Consider the following 23,312-nt stretch of genomic DNA (forward strand, 5'->3'; position numbering starts at 1 on the left):
ATCTGTTTTTATGTGATGTGAAACTGCAAGGGTCATTTGAACTGTTTGTTTGTAACCAGAACTATCAGTGGAAAGTTTTTTAATTAACTACCCGGTAGGTCACAAATATTTGCAAATAAATGGTTAAATGGATAATTAACACATCTAATGAGATAAATTCTATATCAGAGTTCTGAAAATATATTTTGTGATCACTCAAAGATTACAATTCTACTTCTACGACATGGTCTCATTTATGATGCAAATTTCCGAAACCAATAGTAGCAACTTCATATCCGCCAATTTTTGTGTTCAAATACGTATTTTTCATTACCCCAATCAGATGCATTTTGAAAAAAAAAATCATTGTTGACTACATTGTACTTATTTTCTGTTTGATTTAACCAACTGGCAGCCATTTTTTCACTGTCTTCTCCCTCGTCTCTGAATTACATTAAATTTGATAGAAAAGCTTGATATAATGGTTTCATGTGCATGCTAATTATTTATTGTTTCAATTAACTGATACCCCAGAACTAAGTTCAGAATTGGCAAGGACACTCAACATGGCTGCCAGTCAACCATTTTAAATCAAATTACTGGTACAATATAAACCAATTTGCATCAGGAACCATTCTGATGTTTAAAGTTTGAATGAAATTGGCACACAGGCTGCCCAAGTAACTGTTGACATGCATTTTTATAACAAAATGATCATAAGTTTTTTAATTAACTACCCGGTAGGTCACAAATATTTGCAAATAAATGGTTAAATGGATAATTAACACATCTAATGAGATAAATTCTATATCAGAGTTCTGAAAATATATTTTGTGATCACTCAAAGATTACAATTCTACTTCTACGACATGGTCTCATTTATGATGCAAATTTCCGAAACCAATAGTAGCAACTTCATATCCGCCAATTTTTGTGTTCAAATACGTATTTTTCATTACCCCAATCAGATGCATTTTGAAAAAAAAAATCATTGTTGACTACATTGTACTTATTTTCTGTTTGATTTAACCAACTGGCAGCCATTTTTTCACTGTCTTCTCCCTCGTCTCTGAATTACATTAAATTTGATAGAAAAGCTTGATATAATGGTTTCATGTGCATGCTAATTATTTATTGTTTCAATTAACTGATACCCCAGAACTAAGTTCAGAATTGGCAAGGACACTCAACATGGCTGCCAGTCAACCATTTTAAATCAAATTACTGGTACAATATAAACCAATTTGCATCAGGAACCATTCTGATGTTTAAAGTTTGAATGAAATTGGCACACAGGCTGCCCAAGTAACTGTTGACATGCATTTTTATAACAAAATGATCATTGGTCAGTTAAAGACCAAGAAACAAGTGCACCTATTTTGTTTTAAATGAAGGCTGTTTGAGAGCCATATCTTGGAAGTGTCTTGACCAATTAGGTCAAACGTATGCATTTGTTTTGTGAACAAGTTCAAGATGGCATCCATTTCTGTCAAACTGAAGCCAAATCAGACTTTACACATACATTACAAATGTGAAGTTATTCAACATGGGACACCTGCATACATGCATTTCTATATGAACTTACAATATAAATGGACTGGCACCATGTCATGTCAGAACTTGGTTATATTTGGGGGCACGTAAAAGGTCAATATAATAGACACCTGCTTGTGTACCATGTCTTTCTACCAATCAGTCCAGGCATGTCAGAGAAAAAAAAAAAGGATGTCGGATGGATAAACTGATTGCGTCCATATAGATTCTTCGTTTAGCAACAAATAACATTCCATCAATTATCAGTCAAATTGATACACAAGCAATGTAGGTCTTAAATAAACTTGTTTTAATAGGCTAGTATTTGATAATAAAAAAAATTTACATCTTAATGTTTTAAACCAAATTCCATAATTTCAAGACTTGATCCTTTTTCTACAAACATTTGAAAGTGTGATTTATACTGTGATGGAAGACCTCTACAAACATATCGGCTCATCATCCTCCTCTCTGGTAATGTATTGTGTTTGAAAGTAGTACGACATAACTAAAAATATAACTGGTTGTTTGAAAATTTCAGTTTGTCAAAGTTATTACGTGACAGACCATCATTAAATGACTTATGAAACATAACTTTAATGCAAGCAAGCAATGCTTCATGCTCGAATGTCAAGGTTTATAAAATTTAACCACCATTTTTCAGACTAGTCATACAACAGTGCATCATGAAATGATATTAGGATACCGATATTTCTACATAGTACCTCAACTAAGACTTTGACTCTGATAGAAGAAAAATAAAATAAATAACATTAAAGTCTCAAAAGACAAAACAGACCAAATTTGAGGAGTTCTGATTACATGATTTATATAAACAATACAGTAATAGAAATAGTTGTAATTTATAGAATACTGAACAGCTAAAGGTACAGACATTGTACATAGATGAGGATAAATATCGGGAAAACCGACTGCCATATTTCAGCCTCATTTTCATCAAGTTGCTATAGTACCAATTGTAACTGTACAGTGAATAGAATTCATCAAGACATCAAAAATAAATAATCAGTATTAGTTGCAGCATTTACTTGTGATGCCAGGAGACAATTCCAAAATTAACGCTCAATAATAAGAATAAAAAGTTCACAGAGACATGTCGAAATTAAATACAAATGAAATGCATGATCCATATAACAGCATTAACCTTTTCACCACCAGACTTTCTCACAAATTTGTCTGCACTTTTTTCCTAATATTTCTGGATATGAATCCTAATTTTGAAGCCAGCAGACACAATTTGAGTCTATTTTCTGTTTTTATTTTTGGCTTTTTTTTTGTCCCAATCTGAAGAAAAGTGCAGACTATCAACTGGAATATTTTGTGAATTTGTGATGAAAAAAACAACTGTTGGTGAAAAGATCAAGTCAAAATTTCTTGAGATTCCACATGTTGTTGGTCTTCTGCAAAGTAGGGTTTTACTATTCCATACAATCCAGACCCAACGCCAAAAAACATAATTCCTATACATATATTCGTCATTACAAAGGCGACAGCTTTTGCATAAAGTGTGGCTTTCCTACTTGGCATCATAAAAATACCTACAATTAACAGAGAAAAAGAAGATTTAGTCAACTAATGAGAAGAGTTGTTCACCCCACCTTCAATGAATATGTGGACATTATTATACAACCGAATAGTTGCACTGCAACTGGCATAGCATAACAAATGCAATACCAATAAACGGCAGACACAAAAAATCAGCAAGCAGAAATAGTCTCTCATTTAACACTAAAAAGTATGCAAAAATAACATATCCCTCCTGTCTCGCATTTGCACTCATTTTGTGGCATATTCTGCTATATTAACCTGCCATATTTGTGAATATTTCATTGTGGAGTATGGTGTAGCACACATGCAAAACATGAATATACTTAATGTACAAAAATATGCCTCAGTATTTGAAACACAACTAATATCAGATGAATTGAAATATATGGTAAATGTCACACGACTATGAACAGACAATGAAAACTCAGGGAATGGTTCAGTGTGCGATATACACAAGATGTAGACACATTTATAAATTTAAACAAACATCCCTTCGTACCACACTCTCTTATCTAACATACATACATACAACATGGTAGAGCAAACACAAGACATACAGGTACCAATCCAAACAAAATCACAGACTTTAAATAAATCCTAAATTGTTATGATCGTTGGCTGGTTTTCAGAGTAAGTTGTAACTGGCCAAATACTGTAAGGAATGTTACATTCTTCAATAAAAGTCTCATGCAATACTAGTATACAAAATTTGAATGTGCTACATAACAACCACTTTCAAATACGCTGGTAAAGAAGCTGACCCTGGCAACATGAACATAAAAATCAACTATGTGTAAAACAATCCTAAGAAACTATGTTATATCATAGGCTTTGTCTAATGATTGCTGATTGGGTAATTCCAAGAACTGCACTAGAAATAGTGGACCACAGCTGACGAGGTGTTCAACATGCTGATTGGTTCGTTCTCATACATTAGCTTAAGCTCTACATGTTCCCAGTATTTTTTCATTATTATTCAGATTTGTGTATGTATATATATATTGGATTTACAAGGGTCTCAAAGTAATATCATTGCCCAGTTTGATTTCTAAATATAACCTTATAATTCCACCATCTCCAACATTTACTTGATATCATTTCAACCAATCAAATCTGTATGCTGTGGGATATTTCTCAATGAGATATTCCTAGGAGCATACACATACCTAGGCATAAATTGAGTAGTGTATAGAGAATTGGACATTGCAGAAAATCAAAATTTCTATGCGTAATGCAGACAATAGGATCTGTTTTTAAGAATTGGAAATTACATTTTAATCTGTCTTTATCATAGAGCGTGGTCTGTCTTCTTTCCATGCCTTTTTGATGAAAGCGGCTAAAATGACATGAACTACAACTACTGCTGTTATTCCACCATAGAAAAGGGCATCTTTATTTGACATCGACATAACCCCTGTAAGATTATTAAGAAAGAAGAAAGAAAGTGAAGACAGGGGGAAAAAAATGATACAACATGAATAGAACACTTGAATTTGATTGGATGGAATATAATAAAAGTGGTGCACTCTTTTTACATTTTACACCTGTGTACAACATTTCCTAACAGTCACGCCTTCTACAATAACATGCTTTTGTGACATCAAAATAATGTAAATGGATGAAAAATCTGTGTAAATATCTCATTATGTTTTCATTGAAGTACAATTAAGATAATATCGGCGTAGTGTATACCAGTAGTTTATTTTATCCATCACATACTTCATGAGACATAGATGATGGGTGTGTGACAGTTTTTTCAATTTAATCACAAACATATTAACAAAACATTGAATAAAAAATGGTGCAGTGTCTTTCATTTTTTTGATTATTTTGGCAGAAACCCACCCTCAAGAAAGTTATGAGCAGCCTCTTTTGAACTGTTCCATGTACTGCCCAGAAACAAATTCAATTTTGTTTGTCGTTATTTCCAATTAAATTTTATGGTCAATAGCTGATTGTGGTAGTATTCTCTGATCAGTGTGTCTGTGAATTATTTTTGTACAGATCAATGTAAAAGTGAAAGCTCTAAAAGTGCTCAGATTGTAGTCGATAGTTACCACATACAATAAATTACTGTTCTATATTGAATCTGAATATGTAAAATGGGTATAAAATGAGAAATGACATTTGAACCTGAATCCAAGAAATTACACTAAACAGAATGGAAAGTGGATAGTACATAGTGATCAGAAGAGTAAGATGTGATGTGTAAATGTAAGCACAAGTTTTTGACTTGTGTTCTATGACTAGATAGAGTCTGAAATATTACAGTATAACACTTAGGCCACACTGATTTAATTTTATGGATGACATCCTCTGGAGACCCCAAAACTAATGCGAGAGGGCGAAAAAAAAAAAATCCTGCCAAAAAAAAAAAATCGGAGCTGCTATTACAAATTGGACCACAGAACACAATGTACCAAAAAAACAACAAGAAGTCTTTATTTTTAGGAGGCACATGTTGATATACACATCTCGTACTGTATTACTGTCACAGATATAACCATTTCAGACAAGCTCTAGTACATGTAGTCATGTTGAAGTACCTTCAGTCAAAAACACTGCATGCAAGGTACAACATGGACATCATTTTCAGTACAAGTCAAGGCGGAATGTACATATCACTACTTTATGACAAGAACTAACAAAACATTGCAATGATACAGAAATGTCCTTGCTTGCTCCTCTCTACACAGTATGGGTTAGCTTTAGCCAATCTCTCGTATAGCTGTGTAAACGTCATATCTCCCTGGCCGACGTCAATTGCGTACCAGTCTACAACAATCCCTCAGTTTTTCCTCTGAACTGTTATGCTCACGTATTCCCGGCAACGCAATACGCATGTGCAGAAGATCATTTACGACAAAATTGGCACGTTTTTAGATAGTCCAAAAAGAGTTTTACGACAAGCCGGCGCTTTGCGACAATATGAGTTGGCAAGTTCCGGACAGAAAACCGATCTGTAGAAACTCGTCGTCGGAGATTTTTTTTTTTTTTTTTTGAGAAAAAGCGAAAACTAATGCGCACGTGGATGTCATCCATACAATTAAGTCGGTGTGGCCTTAGTGGTGTCGAACTCAATGATAATCTTTTAACATTTTTACTTTCTAACTATAAATTTTTGACTACTGGGTATAAAATATATTCCTCACATAAATAGCCATCTTGGAATTTACATTTACCAATTTTATACACACAAGTTTGTTTCATTTTGTTTTTATTATTTATTTAAAATTTCTTGACATTAAATATTTTTGAAATTTCACAAAACTGTTTTTTTTTTTCGGGTAGTTGATTTAATTAGCTTTAGTTGAAATGATTTAATCTATGTATAATCTACTTACCTTCGAATATCATAGTTTTTGAAATAAAGTAAGACAATAGTGGTAGAAATATTATCAGGAGAGAATAAATCAATAACGAATGTAATACATTGGATAGGTTTTCATCTTCACTGTGAACAAAAAAAAAAAGAAAACTAATGTTGGTGTGATATATGGCCGCATCTTGTACCCATGTTGTACCGGAGAAAGCACGTGGATTAACACTGGGTTAAGGCCGGGAAATGGCGACCACGCACAGTGTGTGTTACCAGAAACACACTTTTGATTCGGATTTGGCCTAACTTTAATTATTTTTTACTGTAGTGCAGCGATGAAAAATCAGGAAGGAGTACAATAATTAGTAGTGATTACATTTTTTGAATTGTCAGCCATCACGACTGTGCAGTTGTTTTGCTTTTTCGAAATTTACCATGTGCACAGTCCCTTTGTGGTAGAAGGACAACGACCATTACTCAACCAGCGAATCGCCAGGCATTGCCCGATACATATACATTATTTCAAGTTCTGATCTTTTTATTTGTAGTAGTCTAGCAAAATTTGCTTTTCATGTTTTAGCTCATTTTGTTTGTGTTATTTTGGACTTTACACTAGCTTTGTATTGTGTATGTGCCAAATAAAATATCCTATCCTATCCTATCCTATTAGAATTAAAGTTCTTAAATTATGTAAATAATTCAGAAAATCCGAAAAAAAACTCGATCAGTTGTATGTAATTATACACACTACGTACGACGATTGTCGTTACTTTGATGATGGACCAAGTGGTTGTATTTACCTGCGAGACAATGACGCCACAAAATTTCCTTCTTTCATTGTGTCAGCCATTTTGCAGAAGAACTGCGCCATCAAGAGTCCTTATTTAGCTGCTGTGCCAGATTTTTTTAAAAATAATCTGTAGCAGAGCTATAACAATATTATATAAAAACAAGTTTAAGACACGCCTAAAAACGTCGGGAAATTACTGGAATGAACTAACTTTAATATTAAAATTGAATACGACATTTTATAATCTAAATACGCCATCAACGGCAATAATGAAAATAGGCCAATGTTGGAAACACATACCGAACAAACAGCCACCAAAATAACAGGAAAGGGGAGGAGTCGGCGAAAGTGATTGGAACAACTGGCACAGTTCTGGTACTGGGGGACAGGAAAGAGATATGTCGGTGGTTAATATAATGCCTCCTGGTAGAGGGGCAATAGAGAGAACTTCGTTTCTAGGATCTACAATTCCGAAAGAAGTGAAATCAATGGTGAAACTCTTACCTTCTCTTGATAAGGATAACTTTAGACAATTGCTCAGAGGTATACACAGTTTCAGTTGTTTATTAAAAAGTATTTTTATTAATCCATTCATATCAAGTTATAGCTTGTGGAACGACTTTCCAATGCACCCACTTACCCTTACTCCAACCCTAAACCTCCACCCCCACTCAATTCAATTCAACCTCTAGATAACTATGTGTTCTCAAGAGAGGCCTATTCAATTAATTTGAAGGGCAATAGAGGGAAGGGATCGGGTTAGAGTTAGGATTAGAGGTAGGGGTACATTGGAAAGTCTTCCACACAGCCTTGTAAAGGTGGTTGATGTCAACTCAGACTACTATAGTTGTATGAGGTGTCAAGCATATGCAAGATGAGGGTCAGGTTTAGTACTGTAGTGCAGATTGCCCTGTATTTATTTTGTTTACTTTTGAATTTTCGTTGTTGAGTCACTATTTTGATATATAAGAGATTTGTGATAATATCATGTTCAAGTAGACCATGACTAAATAGATCAGGTCTCACTTTGTTGAAAATGCTATATGCTAAGTATAAACATTAATATAGATAAATCGTCAACACACGTATTCATGGTTATAAGTTTTCCATAAAAGCATACAATTTGGCACTATGAATTACAGGTAAATAAAAGTACATGTATTCAACTAGGGTGCTATATGATGAAGATCCAAATATGAAGTCGCATGAATTCTGAAAATGAATTTGAAAAATTGCAAAAAAAAGTAAAAGGAATGAATCTGCATGTGACAGAACTGGTTTGTTTTGGTCTTGTGACTGGTTTTTTGGTAGTGTCCCTGCTTATTAACATAGCGTGTAATATATGTTTGCTCAGAGTTTTCAAATTCGGAATTAATCTTGCCCATCTCTGTTAGTGCAATCAAATCTTTCCTTTTTTTTTTATTTATTTATTTACCCAATAATAATAATAACAATAAGAAACACTGAAAAAAAAATAACAAAAGTAAGCCATACAGAAAAACAAATGGTAAGAAAAATACATATATATATATTGGGTAAAAAGGAAATCAGAAAATAGCTTACTGCTAGTCTAGTCTGATTTCCTATATACATTGGAAGTAAATTATAATGTATATAGTAGATGGCCAAAAATAAGTATATTAATATGAAGATTAACTAACCAAATTAATAAATAACTAAACAAATGAATATGAAAGTTAATACAAATCGGTGTTGAATAAACATATAGCTTATTAATCAATAAATGAACAAATATGTCTGTATGGCATCACGCTTTGCCGACACCACCACCACCAAACACCGCAGGGCATCCGCGAAAGTGGTACCGCCAAATCCAACCTGATGCCATACAGAATTTCTGAGTCTAAGAAAATAAGTTTTGGAAAAATAAATCAGGTTAAAAAAAATGAATGAATAAACAACTTGGCAAACAAAATCATTCGTGTCTAGTTATCTGCCAATACTAATTGTTTAATCATTTTTTTGAACGAGCTGCGTGAGATAATTGACCTAATTTTAGCCGGGATTTTATTCCATATTTTTGCACCTGAGTATGTCATCGAAAACTGGCCAAATGTTGTACGGGTATGTTCAACAAAAAGATTTTGATTGTGGAGTTGTCTTGTTTAATATGAATGATGGATAGGTTTGAAATAGTCAATAATATTATGGGCAGAATTATGGTGGATTAAGTCATGGATGAAAGTACAGGTGACTAATTTGTTCATTTAAAAAAAATTACCATGAATCCTGCTATAGTAAAAAGGAGTGGACACATAAGATAGTATGCATGCAATACGTTTTATGATGAAGAGCGAGAGCCGAACTTTGATACAGACTGTACTGTGTTATTCAAATTTTTAAAAGTTTAAATTAAGATTGAACAAGGTTTTGATCATCAATAAATTACATTTTGTTCATTTTTTGATCAACACATATCAGTTTGCTTGGGATTTATCACCGCATTCTAGTATATAAAATAATCCATAGCAGTTTGAATAGACATCTGATGACCATATGTAAATATTGCCCATTAATAAAATGTCAGAAGTCAGTATGTGATTTTCATATTTGATAGTACGAATGAATTGTGGGAAATATACCCTAAGACATGTATGGTAAAATTCCAAGCACTTTCAGCATACCCAAACGTTGGGTTATTCTATTGTTCTTTGACTCCCGTGTGCGAAGCACAAAAGGGAGTCTTTGCAGTTACCCTGTCTGTATGTCTGTACTGTATGTATGTCTACATGTATGTATGTATGTATGTCACTTTATTTGTTCCACCGTTATCTCAAGAACCACTAATCAAATTTTGGTGAACCTTGGTACATAGATGCTTTGGGATAATGCGCAGAGCTGATTAGGTTTTGGTAAAAATCTATGAATATTAATTACCTAATTTGCATGATAATTAGCTGATTTTTAGCTGTTCCAAGACTGTTCCACTGATATCTGAAGAACCACTCATTGGATTTTGATGAAACTTGGCACATGGATGCTCTGAACTAGTGCGCAGATTTGATTAGTTTTGGGTAAAAATCTATGAATATTAATTACCTAATTTGAATGATAATTAACTGATTTCAAGCTGTTCCATGAATGCTCCACTGATATTTGAAGAACCACTCATTGGATTTTGATGAAACTTGGCACATGGATGTTCTGAACCAATATGCAGGTTTGATTAGTTTTGGGTAAAAATCTATGAATATTAATTACCTAATTTGCATGATAATTAACTGATTTTAAGCTGTTCTATGACTGTTCCACTGATTTTTGAAGAACCACTCATTGGATTTCAATGAAACTTGGCACATGGATGCTCTGAACTAATGCGCAGATTTGTTTTGGGTAAAAATCTGTTAATATTATTAATTACCTAATTTACATAATGATTAATCAATTTTCGGCTTTTCCACTGATATCTCAAGTACTAATCATAACATTTCAATAAAACTTGGTACATAGATGTCATATGACACTGCACAGACCTGATAGTTTTTAGGGTAATATCAGTACATATTAATTACCTAATTTGCATAATTAATTAATTTTCAGGTTTTGATATTTCGAGTAATAATGATCACGTTTCAATGAAACTTGGTACATAGTTACTTGAGGACTGTGCAGAGACCTAATTAGTTTTGGGTAAATGTTTGTGCATATTAATCACCTTATTAGCATTATTAGTTCATTTTCAGCTTTTCACCTGATATCTCAAGTACTAATCATCACATTTCAATGAGACTTGCGACATAGATATTCTAGGACTATGCAGAGACCTGATTAATTTTGGGATAAATAATTGTGCCTATTAATTACCTAATTTGCATAATTAGTTAATTTTTTTGCTGTTCTATGGCTGTTGCACTGATGTCTAAAAACCACTCATTGGATTTCAACGAAACTTTTCAAGAGTACCTGTCACATTTCAATGAACCTAGGACTATACACCATATTAGTTTTTGGTAAATATTTATGCTTCTTAATCACCTAATTAACATAATTAATTAGTACTGTATATCTCAAGTATTGATCATCACATTTGAATAAAACTTGGTACATAAATGGTCTAGGACAATAGACAGCCTGATTAATTTTGGGTTAAAATCTGTTCATATTAATTCTCTAATTAGCATAATAATTAATATTTTTTTGGTTCTAATCACATTTCAATGAAACTTGGTACATTGTGCAGACCTTATTAGTTTTACACTTAAATCTGTTCGTTACCTTATTTGCATAATTAATTTTCTGCGTTTCCATCAACATCTCAAGTTCAAGTAATTTTGAATTAATTTTTAATGTGTCTCCAATACTCTCAGCACACGGGAGTTCTTTCTAAGCTTTCTTTGATTTTTACTTACCACATGTCATATCTACAGATGTCATATCATTGTGTATCCAATAGTTGCAGTATCATCTATGGAAGGAAATGAGATCACAGAGGAAGTCTTTCACAAGGCATTAACAAACCAACTCACAGAAGAAAAAGCCTCCATAGTGTATTCAGGAATCTGTACCATACTGAAATGTGCATTGAGATTACCTCAGACATCACTCAAAACAGATGTAAGTTACAAATGAGAAGTTCTTTTTGTATTAATTCGATGTGTGTTTTGGTGATTAACCTAAAATTGATGGACAAGTCATAGAGTATGACTTGTTTGATGATTCATTGAACCAATAATGGCACAATTCTTCCATGATTCATCTACAATTATTCAATGGCAAAGAACAAACCCGATGCGAGCGAATTGGCGGCAAAAGAAAATAGAAAGTTAGTTTTATTCTGTTGAATCTAAAATTTACATTTCTGGCATACAGCAAAATACAGCACTAAAAGGCAAAAGGCGTGAGGAAAAAAAACAAAATAAACGAACCTAAAACAGAACTATGACAAATCGATAAAGAGCACTCGAAAAACAAAAACAAAACGTGATACAAATACCTAACGATAGAAAAGTGAGCTGGCATAACCACAAGAAAAAAATGGGTGGGTGAAAATAATCGGAACAGAAATGACTGGGCACGAACAGCGTGTGATGTAAACAGTGCATGTAAACAGAAAGAAGCAAATGGGCTACAAAAATCATGCGCAGTGGAGAAGTGAAACAAACGAACGAAGCTTATGCAAATGAAAAGTATGCAAATGAATAATTAACAATTTTGAACTGCTTACAAAATACAACAATTATTCAATGGCAAAGAACAAACCCGATTCGAGCACATTGGCGGCAAAAGAAAATAGAAAGTTAGTTTTATTCTGTTGAATCTAAAATTACATTACTGGCATACAGCAAAATACAGCACTTAAAAGGCCAAAAAAATAAAAGCTGCCAAAAGCGAATGTTCAAAGTGTCGGATCGACTTGGCCAGACTTGATAGCAGCGCGAATGCATGATGCCGTCCTGAGGCAATGACCTAATGAGGATTCTATGTAGAGCAGGTAAGCTTGTGAACGCCAGTCGCCTTGCGCTTTAATTGCTTCAGGGTCTGCTCCTGACTGAAATGCGAAAGAAGCGCCTCCACAGCGAAAGCTGTGACCGGAGTAGCTGTTTGGCTCCAGGCCTGTGGAGCTGAGCAATGATCGCAGATGTCGAACGAAAGACTGGTAGGTCAAAGGATGGAGTCTGCCGCTAGATGACGGTGCAAGGAACAGAGGCGCATTCGAAGGTGTTGGCAACATGTCCACCATCCGCTTGTAGGCTGATATTTGGCAGAGGGCGGAGCCGAGGATAGCCAGGATGGGAATGTGCAGTACACGTTCACTGAACTGTATGGTTTTGGACCATGTGATACGAATGATCACCCCTGTGGTGTTATAACCGACGCTGCCCCGTGAGAGATGCATGTGAATGTCGAAAGCTGTATCTGAAGGGGGCACCAGATTGGACTTACGCAGGAACGAAAAAAATGCGATGAGAAAAGCGGACCACAGCGCAACGTGCAGCGGGTGTGTAAATTCCAAGATACGATGAATGCGAAGGAGGATATCCGGTGTGATAGGCAACTTGCGGTGAGGCTGATGCGCAGTTATCCGCTGTATTTCCCGGAGAACAAGTCGCAGTTCAAATGAGTCGAGTGAAGGTAGGGTCTCCGTGACAAAAAGATGCAGCAGACGAACATCGTTGAGGTAGTTGCGAATAGATGCTGTGCTTGAAAACGAGTGGGCGAGAGACTGTGTGTAGCAAATAATTGTTCGTGTTGTGGCCGAAACTGGTTGGATGCAAAAATAACCCAAACAGAAATGACTGGGCACGAACAGCATGCCACCAACTATAATCCACTCTAATATTTCAACAACTCAAACATTTTTTTTTTATGCTCCAATTAATGCTAAGAAACGACGCTAGAGACCAAGTCTTGGCTGAGAGCAGAAGGGATGTGAGCCACGGTCAAACGTCGTCGCCGAAACCTGTTACGTGATGTGAGTCGCAGATTTGATTCACATCACGGAGAGATTAGCATGGTACTTGATGGAGGCCAGTCAACGCAGGGGTCACCACCCGACCTTCGTTGCAGATACCATTTCCGTGCACAGAGTCGCATGTTTGACTCTATTCACAAAGAATGGCAGCGTGTTAATCGAGTGGTGCCTGCATGCACTGCGATGACAACCCCCCTTAACTTTATTGAAACAATGTAGAAATAATACAGGTTGATGCAGGATTTGAATGCTTAAATTATGAGGTAGTGGGTGGGTGGGACAGTTTGGAGACAGGTTCAGGTCGCTTGCTGAACGTAGAATGACTATGCTAAGGGGAAGCGAGATACAGGAAAGCTTGACAATTGCATGGCAAGTAGGATTAGGCAAAGGACCGTCACGAGAGTATGAGCTTACAATATGCGTGTGAATGGAAATAGCACGGGCGAGGCGTGCACGAGATGGAATAGGGGGATGTCATGTGCAGGGGGATTACGACTGGCGTGTGTTGCGCAAGTCATGTGTTGGGGATTAAAACTGAGGCGTCGTTGCCGAGCATTAACGCAGACTATGCTGACGCATAATCATACTCTTAAATGACAGTAGACCAATAGTTGATGATATTATGAAATGTGAAAGAATTACCTCTAATGAATAATAAAAAAATGTTTATTTAGCGGGAAATTGCAGACTTCCCTAACAAAGCTGTGATTTCCATCTCAGAGGGCACTCATTATTGAAAATTCAGTACAAAGGAGGATGTTTTTTTTACCCCCTGGTAACAAGCTGTGAGTTGAGTTGTTGTGTACACATTTCTAATCATGTCTGTTGTTGACATAAATTGAGATGCATCATGGGAAATCACAATATACATACTGAATTATTCTATTCCATTCTATTCTATTCTATTCTATTCTATTCTATTCTATTCTATTCTATTCTATTCTATTCTTAGCCTCATTGAGTTTGAAATCTACAAAATAAATTTTTCCATTTCTCCTTCAGTTAATTTTTCTCAGTATACTCCTGTAGATATCTGGACTTACATTATTACAGCATTCAATTCTTTAATTCAATAACATATCTATACATGTACCTTTTCCTTGATTACTCTATGTCCACTCAGAGCTTTGCAATGTCAATGTAGTAGTATTGACATGTGTAATATTATCAGAGTTTAAAAGATAAATTGTATATAAAGTTACATCCTGACAATGAAACACTTTTGTTAATTGTTGTCCTTTTTTTGCAACTTGTATTTAAAAACATACATTTCAATCCATGTATGAAGTTACTGTGTGTTACAACGTTAATTCTACTTTCATTCCAGATTTTCAAAGAAGATTTGAAAGAAATCAAGTAAGAATGAAGCTTTATAACAGAATGTAGCAATATAACAGAAAATTTCAAATGTTTTTATTTGAAGCGTTATTGTAATTGTAATCATGTGACTATATTATCACATGCTTAACATGATAAGCATGTAATAGAATCTTGGAGGGTCTCACAAGTTTATTACGAGTTTTTGTTCACAGCACAAGTATTGAATGAATTTGCGATATTCATAATTGTGAACTAAACTACCAATTTTATGTACCGAGTAGTTAGATTTGTTTTTACCTTCCATATAATCGCCCATTGTTTCATTTGCAGAGTACCAGATGAACTGATAGTAGATTTTACGAGTGCAGTGTATGGCGCAAGGTTAGTTTACTTCATCATTATCCTGTACAATTGCAATGAATTCTGGGAAGTTCAAGGAGGTCTGATGAGTTGACACTCAATCAACAAACTTTAACGTATGACTTTCTAATACGCACAGTATTGTAAATAGCCAATGTATGCTGTGCGGTTGCCAAATAGCAAAATGACACACACACAAAAAACAAGTATTTTGCTGAATTCATTTTACCACCCAAATCAGCCACATAGAAAACTTTTGTGAAAAATGGAATAATAAGAATACATGAAGAGAGTGATTAAACAAGCCATGCTATTAATGTCAACAACTCCTCTTGATTTGTGTGAGTGATAATTAGCTCTTGATTTGTGGGAGTGATAATTAGTTCTTAATTTATAGGAGTGATAATTAGCTCTTGATTTGTGGGGGATGATAATTAGTTCTTGTGGGTCTTGATTTGCTAGAGTGAAAATTAGCTCTTGATTTGTGGGAGTGATAATTACAAATGTAGCTCTTGATTTGTCGGGGATGATAATTAGCTCTTGTGGGTCTTGATTTGCTAGAGTGAAAATTAGCTTATGATTTGTGGGAGTGATAATTAGCTCTTGATTTGCAGGGATGATAATTAGCTCCTTTTGGCCTCGATTTGTGGAGTGATAATTAGCTCTTGATTTGCAGGGATGATAATTAGCTTCTGTTGGCCTCGATTTGCAAGAGTGCTAATTAGCTCTTGATTTGTAGGGATGATAATTGGCTCTTGTGGATCTTAGTTTTTGAGAGTGATGGGAATGATAATTATCTCTTGTGGTTCTTGGTTTGTGAGTGATAATTAGCTCTTTATTTGTAGGAGTGATAATTAGCCCTTGATTTGTAGGAGTGATAATTAGTTCTTAATTTGTAGGAGTGATAATTAGCCCTTGTGGGTCTTGATTTGTGAGTGATAATAAGCTCTTGTCTTTTGGGGATGATAATTATCTCTTGTGGTTCTTGGTTTGTGAGTGATAATTAGTTCTTGATTTGTAGGAGTGATAATTAGTTCTTAATTTGTGAGAGTGATAATTATCTCTTGTGGTTCTTGGTTTGTGAGTGATAATTAGCTCTTGATTTGTAGGAGTGATAATTGGCCCTTGTGGGTCTTGACTTGTGAGTGATAATAAGCTCTTGTTTTTTGGGGATGATAATTATCTCTTGTGGTTCTTAGTTTGTGAGTGATATTTAGCTCTTGATTTGTAGGAGTGATAATTATCTCTTGTGGTTCTTGGTTTGTGAGTGATAATTAGCTCTTGATTTGTAGGAGTGATAATTAGCCCTTGATTTGTAGGAGTGATAATTAGTTCTTAATTTGTAGGAGTGATAATTAGCCCTTGTGGGTCTTGATTTGTGAGTGATAATAAGCTCTTGTTTTTTGGGGATGATAATTATCTCTTGTGGTTCTTGGTTTGTGAGTGATGATTAGCTCTTGATTTGTAGGAGTGATAATTAGTTCTTAATTTGTGAGAGTGATAATTATCTCTTGTGGTTCTTGGTTTGTGAGTGATAATTAGCTCTTGATTTGTAGGAGTGATAATTGGCCCTTGTGGGTCTTGATTTGTGAGTGATAATAAGCTCTTGTTTTTTGGGGATGATAATTATCTCTTGTGGTTCTTAGTTTGTGAGTGATAATTAGCTCTTGATTTGTAGGAGTGATAATTATCTCTTGTGGTTCTTGATTTGTGAGTGATGATTAGCTCTTGATTTGTAGGAGTGATAATTAGCCCTTGATTTGTAGGAGTGATAATTAGTTCTTAATTTGTAGGAGTGATAATTAGCCCTTGTGGGTCTTGATTTGTGAGTGATAATAAGCTCTTGTCTTTTGGGGATGATAATTATCTCTTGTGGTTCTTGGTTTGTGAGTGATAATTAGTTCTTGATTTGTAGGAGTGATAATTAGTTCTTAATTTGTGAGAGTGATAATTATCTCTTGTGGTTCTTGGTTTGTGAGTGATAATTAGCTCTTGATTTGTAGGAGTGATAATTGGCCCTTGTGGGTCTTGACTTGTGAGTGATAATAAGCTCTTGTTTTTTGGGGATGATAATTATCTCTTGTGGTTCTTAGTTTGTGAGTGATAATTAGCTCTTGATTTGTAGGAGTGATAATTATCTCTTGTGGTTCTTGGTTTGTGAGTGATAATTAGCTCTTGATTTGTAGGAGTGATAATTAGCCCTTGATTTGTAGGAGTGATAATTAGTTCTTAATTTGTAGGAGTGATAATTAGCCCTTGTGGGTCTTGATTTGTGAGTGATAATAAGCTCTTGTTTTTTGGGGATGATAATTATCTCTTGTGGTTCTTGGTTTGTGAGTGATGATTAGCTCTTGATTTGTAGGAGTGATAATTAGTTCTTAATTTGTGAGAGTGATAATTATCTCTTGTGGTTCTTGGTTTGTGAGTGATAATTAGCTCTTGATTTGTAGGAGTGATAATTGGCCCTTGTGGGTCTTGATTTGTGAGTGATAATAAGCTCTTGTTTTTTGGGGATGATAATTATCTCTTGTGGTTCTTAGTTTGTGAGTGATAATTAGCTCTTGATTTGTAGGAGTGATAATTATCTCTTGTGGTTCTTGGTTTGTGAGTGATAATTAGCTCTTGATTTGTAGGAGTGATAATTAGCTCTTGATTTGTAGGAGTGATAATTAGTTCTTAATTTGTAGGAGTGATAATTAGCCCTTGTGGGTCTTGATTTGTGAGTGATAATAAGCTCTTGTTTTTTGGGGATGATAATTATCTCTTGTGGTTCTTGATTTGTGAGTGATGATTAGCTCTTGATTTGTAGGAGTGATAATTAGCCCTTGATTTGTAGGAGTGATAATTAGTTCTTAATTTGTAGGAGTGATAATTAGCCCTTGTGGGTCTTGATTTGTGAGTGATAATAAGCTCTTGTTTTTTGGGGATGATAATTATCTCTTGTGGTTCTTGGTTTGTGAGTGACGATTAGCTCTTGATTTGTAGGAGTGATAATTAGTTCTTAATTTGTGAGAGTGATAATTATCTCTTGTGGTTCTTGGTTTGTGAGTGATAATTAGCTCTTGATTTGTAGGAGTGATAATTAGCCCTTGTGGGTCTTGATTTGTGAGTAATAATAAGCTCTTGTTTTTTGGGGATGATAATTATCTCTTGTGGTTCTTGGTTTGTGAGTGATAATTAGTTCTTAATTTGTAGGAGTGATAATTAGTTCTTAATTTGTGAGAGTGATAATTATCTCTTGTGGTTCTTCGTTTGTGAGTGATAATTATCTCTTGATTTGTAGGAGTGATAATTAGCTCTTGATTTGTAGGTGTGATAATTAGTTCTTAATTTGTAGGAGTGATAATTATCTCTTGATTTGTAGGAGTGATAATTAGTTCTTAATTTGTAGGAGTGATAATTAGCCCTTGTGGGTCTTGATTTGTGAGTGATAATAAGCTCTTGTTTTTTGGGGATAATAATTATCTCTTGTGGTTCTTGGTTTGTGAGTGATAATTAGCTCTTGATTTGTAGGAGTGATAATTAGTTCTTAATTTGTGAGAGTGATAATTATCTATTGTGGTTCTTGGTTTGTGAGTGATAATTAGCTCTTAATTTGTAGGAGTGATAATTAGCCCTTGTGGGTCTTGATTTGTGAGTGATAATAATCTCTTGTGTTTTGGGGATGATAATTATCTCTTGTGGTTCTTGGTTTGTGAGTGATAATTAGCTCTTGATTTGTAGGAGTGATAATTAGCTCTTGATTTGTAGGAGTGATAATTAGTTCTTAATTTGTAGGAGTGATGATTAGCTCTTGATTTGTAGGAGTGATAATTAGTTCTTAATTTGTGAGAGTGATAATTATCTCTTGTGGTTCTTGGTTTGTGAGTGATAATTAGCTCTTGATTTGTAGGAGTGATAATTAGCTCTTGATTTGTAGGAGTGATAATTAGTTCTTAATTTGTAGGAGTGATAATTAGCTCTTGATTTGTAGGAGTGATAATTAGTTCTTAATTTGTAGGAGTGATAATTAGCCCTTGTGGGTCTTGATTTGTGAGTGATAATAAGCTTTTGTTTTTTGGGGATAATAATTATCTCTTGTGGTTCTTGGTTTGTGAGTGATAATTAGCTCTTGATTTGTAGGAGTGATAATTAGTTCTTAATTTGTGAGAGTGATAATTATCTCTTGTGGTTCTTGGTTTGTGAGTGATAATTTTTAATTTGTAGGAGTGATAATTAGCCCTTGTGGGTCTTGATTTCTGAGTGATAATAAGCTCTTGTTTTTTGGGGATGATAATTAGCTTTTGATTTTTGGGGATGATAATTAGCTCTTGTCGGCCATGATTTGCAAGAGTGATAATTAGCTTTTGATTTGTAAGAATGATAATTAGCTCTTGTGGGTCTTAGTTTGTGAGTGATAATTAGTTCTTGATTTGTGAGAGTGATAATTATCTCATGTGAGTCTTGGTTTACAAAAGTGATAGGTGAGCCGAGTGATCTTTCTCACTAAATGCCCTGAAAAATGGATACAAAAATGATTAACAGATTGTAGTCAACAGTGTCACATGCTGATAATAATTTGACTTTCAGGAGGATTGCTATAGATGAAGCAGCTATTAGTAATAGAACTAGATTGCCATCATTACAACGATTCAGGTGGAGAGTTGATGTAGCAATATCAACAAGGTAGGTCACAAATATTATGTTTTCAATTATTAATTGCAGGTGATTTTTAGGGGTGTACTTAATTAACTTAAACCTCGGCTTAACATGGATGTCACATAATTATTTTTTGGCAGATTTGCATAATTTCTGTTGTGTGCATGATATTTTCCTTAAACCTGACGATGCTCATAACATAGGAAATGTTACATCTGTTTGTGTCTATTTACGCTGTTCTCATTGGTTGTAATGATCTGTATTTTCTGGTTTAATATTACAGCGTTTTAAATAGAGTATTAGAACCAAGCGTTATGATGGAAATGACTTTGAGTGATGGTACTATTCATAATTTTGAGGTAAGTACAGTGTATGCACTCTTTGATGTCCAGCATTGCATCTCTGCTACTGTCACTTCATGGATACCCAACGACCCTTTTTGTGCCATGCATGAGGATTACTTTTCAACTATACCTGTTACTATCTAGCAAGGCAATATTGAATACAAATCTTTAGGAAACGATTTACAAAATAAGATTATCATTCAACAATCATGTTGATATGCAATGAAGATCACTTTCTCAGCAAGTTCCATGGACACACAAGTCAAACATGTTTTGACCAATAGCATAACAGTAGGCAATGGCCATTTAGAAAAACTTGTTTTTGGGGATAGAAGTAAGAGATCAAAAGTTTGTCACATTTTCCAAACATGTTTTATGCAAATAAGAAATGAAACAAGAAAAAACATTCTGAGATGAACACTAGACATCTCTCACTCTCACTGGTTTGCATTTAGTAGAATTTTCAGAAATTGTCATACAATTTGTGTGATTTCAAATGGGATTGCATAGCCCTTTTTATACTACTGCAAGATTCTCTGGAAACCAGTCGGCGTATTAATTTGACACTTTATTATTTATTTTACTTTGACTACACAGGTACCTGTGTCAAAATTCCATGAATTACGATACAATGTTGCATCTGTCATTAAAGAAATGGAAGATCTTGAAAAAAGAAGTATACTCAAGATTCAAGATTGAGTTATTTATAATATGATGTTTTTTATATTTTACATTTTTTGAGTCAGTATAAAAGTTTATTTTATGTTATTTTACATTTCTGTGTCTATTTTAGTCATGTATGGGTACTAAAAAAACAACTATAATGATACTAGATATAGGTCTAGGTCTAGGAGGCAATTTGGCAATTTCCATCAGATTATCTCATTTGTTATTTGCCTTATGTCTTTTTCTGCCTTTGAGAATAATGGATATCAGTGGTTTTGATGAGCCATTTTTTACATGAGCACTTACCAGAAAGTGTTCTAAATTTATTAAATGTAGATCATATAAATTGACCAGTGAAATTGCTAACAATTCTACTGACTAGGTAATTATCTAAAATATGTATACAAAGACCGATTAAACAGGTTTTTTATGTTGATTACATAATTGAACAATATTGTGTCAATTTTCATAATCGTGTATCAGTAATTTATTTCATATGGATGCATTTATTTTGTAGTACATTTGCGGAATGTACCAGTTTCATACCATTTTATCAATATGTACATGTATATACTATGGGCAAATGTGTTGATACTTTTATTCTAATTAGTGTCATTACACTACCAGATTAAGAAATCTGCTCATGCTTTATTTGCTGGCTAGAAAAATAGGAATATCTCATTCTGGTCGATTTGTTGGAAGTGAGGCAGCAACTTGTGTTTTCACTGTCGATTTGTTGGATGGAAGTGAGGCAGCAACTTGTGTTTTCACTGTCGATTTGTTGGAAGTGAAGCAGCAACTTGTGTTTTCGCTGTCGATTTGTTGGAAGTGAAGCAGCAACTTGTGTTTTCACTGTCGATTTGTTGGAAGTGAGGCAGCAACTTGTATTTTCACTGTCGATTTGTTGAAAGTGAGGCTGCAACTTGTGTTTTCACTGTCGATTTGTTGGAAGTGAAGCAGCAACTTGTGTTCTCACTGTCGATTTGTTGGAAGTGAGGCAGCAACTTGTATTTTCACTGTCGATTTGTTGGAAGTGAGGCAGCAACTTGTGTTTTCACTGTCGATTTGTTGGAAGTGAGGCAGCAACTTGTGTTTTCACTGTCGATTTGTTGGAAGTGAGGCAGCAACTAGTGTTTTCACTGTCGATTTGTTGTAAGTGAGGCAGCAACTAGTGTTTTCACTGTCGATTTGTTGTAAGTGAGGCAGCAACTAGTGTTTTCACTGTCGATTTGTTGGAAGTGAGGCAGTAACTTGTGTTTTCACTGTCGATTTGTTGGAAGTGAGGCAGTAACTTGTGTTTTCACTGGCATTCTTGTTATACGAGAGGCTAACTTGTTTGAACATGTTTGAATATTGACTGACTTGAGTTCAATGACGCAGAACTTGTAATTTCTCATACCTAGATTCATCATATCCAAGTGTGTTGATGTAAATTATAAGGATGGTTCACTTCGGTACTCGCATGCAAAAGTCAGGCCAATAGCACTATAGAACAGGATGGGCAAATAATGCATACCCTATAGAGGTTGTGACTGCATAACTACCCCCGACCGTGATACTCAAACTGAGAATCCTTCTTCAAGTGGGTGTGCAGTTTAAATATGCGAAAAAATAAATTTGAAAAAAAAAGAATGGCAATAGCTAAACAGCAAGTGTGTACCCGAATGCCACCTTTTGCACCACGGATGACTTAGGGAAGGTTGTTGGTTTATCCAAAGCATTTGGAATTTTTGTCAACAATCTCTTCACTTGAAACTGATTCAAAAGGCAGAACTTGACTTAAATATTAAGAACTGCCCCTTGTATATATAATGCTATATATCCTACAACTGGCGAATTAAAGAGAATGATTGCTCTCTGATTTGTATAGTGTTTTTATACTGTGAGGTGAGAACTTCGCAGCCTGGATGAATAGTATTATCAATGCCTTAAAGTTATTAAATTAAAGTATGTCATTCAACTGAAATAAATTAAAATTTCAACGAGTCTAAATAGTTTGAATTTGTTTATTTAGTGGAACATACTATGAGTATTCCCACTTGTTTGTTAGTATCCGTTAGGACGCTGACCGAAAACAAAGACTAATGGATTGACCTATGTGCGTCTGTGTGTGCATGCATCCTTTCGGACCTGTATCTTAGACATGCTTGGACCGATTACATTCAAACTTCACGCATACATGATACATAATATTATACATATGCACCTTTGTTTCATGATTTGATTCAAGATGGCCGAATGGTAGCCAATTTTGTACTGAAAAATCATGAAAATCAAGCATTTCCTGGCCGTTTACAGATGAATTATTGTTCAAACTTGGTATATACATTGGACATTATAGGACATTGATGCACATAACTA

General features: G+C 34.7%; 2 protein-coding genes across 2 annotated transcripts; one reads left to right on the forward strand and one right to left on the reverse strand.

The window, feature by feature from the left end:
• Positions 1-1,801: 1,801 nt before the first annotated feature.
• On the reverse strand, positions 1,802-7,271 carry LOC102803709 (vacuolar ATPase assembly integral membrane protein VMA21-like). The gene is made up of 4 exons (XM_006812645.3): positions 7,201-7,271; positions 6,426-6,535; positions 4,353-4,495; positions 1,802-3,071 (listed from the first exon to the last, which is right to left on the reverse strand). Exons 1-3 carry the CDS (start codon positions 7,269-7,271, stop codon positions 4,356-4,358), a joined length of 321 nt encoding a protein of 106 aa, XP_006812708.2. The 3' UTR covers positions 1,802-3,071; positions 4,353-4,355.
• Positions 7,272-7,500: 229 nt separating this feature from the next.
• LOC102804070 (COMM domain-containing protein 5-like) lies at positions 7,501-22,937 on the forward strand. Its single transcript, XM_085497797.1, has 7 exons — positions 7,501-7,733; positions 11,605-11,765; positions 14,951-14,979; positions 15,274-15,324; positions 19,873-19,968; positions 20,225-20,300; positions 20,883-22,937. The coding sequence occupies exons 1-7, from the start codon at positions 7,589-7,591 to the stop codon at positions 20,982-20,984; spliced, it is 660 nt and encodes a 219-aa protein (XP_085353923.1). The 5' UTR covers positions 7,501-7,588; the 3' UTR covers positions 20,985-22,937.
• The last annotated feature ends 375 nt before the right edge of the window (positions 22,938-23,312 follow it).

This window comes from Saccoglossus kowalevskii, chromosome 4, assembly GCF_978046115.1.
Source record: "Saccoglossus kowalevskii chromosome 4, keSacKowa6.1, whole genome shotgun sequence".
Lineage (NCBI taxonomy): Eukaryota > Metazoa > Hemichordata > Enteropneusta > Harrimaniidae > Saccoglossus > Saccoglossus kowalevskii.

Excerpts from the sequence above, each read along its gene's own strand:
- LOC102804070 (XM_085497797.1), top strand. The coding sequence starts at position 7,589 with ATGTCGGTGGTTAATATAATGCCTCCTGGTAGAGGGGCAATAGAGAGA. Across the intron at positions 7,734-11,604 it reads CTTTAGACAATTGCTCAGAG|TTGCAGTATCATCTATGGAA; the intron begins GTATACACAGTT and ends TGTATCCAATAG. Across the intron at positions 20,301-20,882 it reads GTACTATTCATAATTTTGAG|GTACCTGTGTCAAAATTCCA; the intron begins GTAAGTACAGTG and ends TTGACTACACAG.
- LOC102803709 (XM_006812645.3), bottom strand. The coding sequence starts at position 7,271 with ATGGCGCAGTTCTTCTGCAAAATGGCTGACACAATGAAAGAAGGAAAT. Across the intron at positions 6,536-7,200 it reads GTGGCGTCATTGTCTCGCAG|TGAAGATGAAAACCTATCCA; the intron begins GTAAATACAACC and ends TTTTGTTCACAG. Across the intron at positions 4,496-6,425 it reads AAAAACTATGATATTCGAAG|GGGTTATGTCGATGTCAAAT; the intron begins GTAAGTAGATTA and ends ATAATCTTACAG.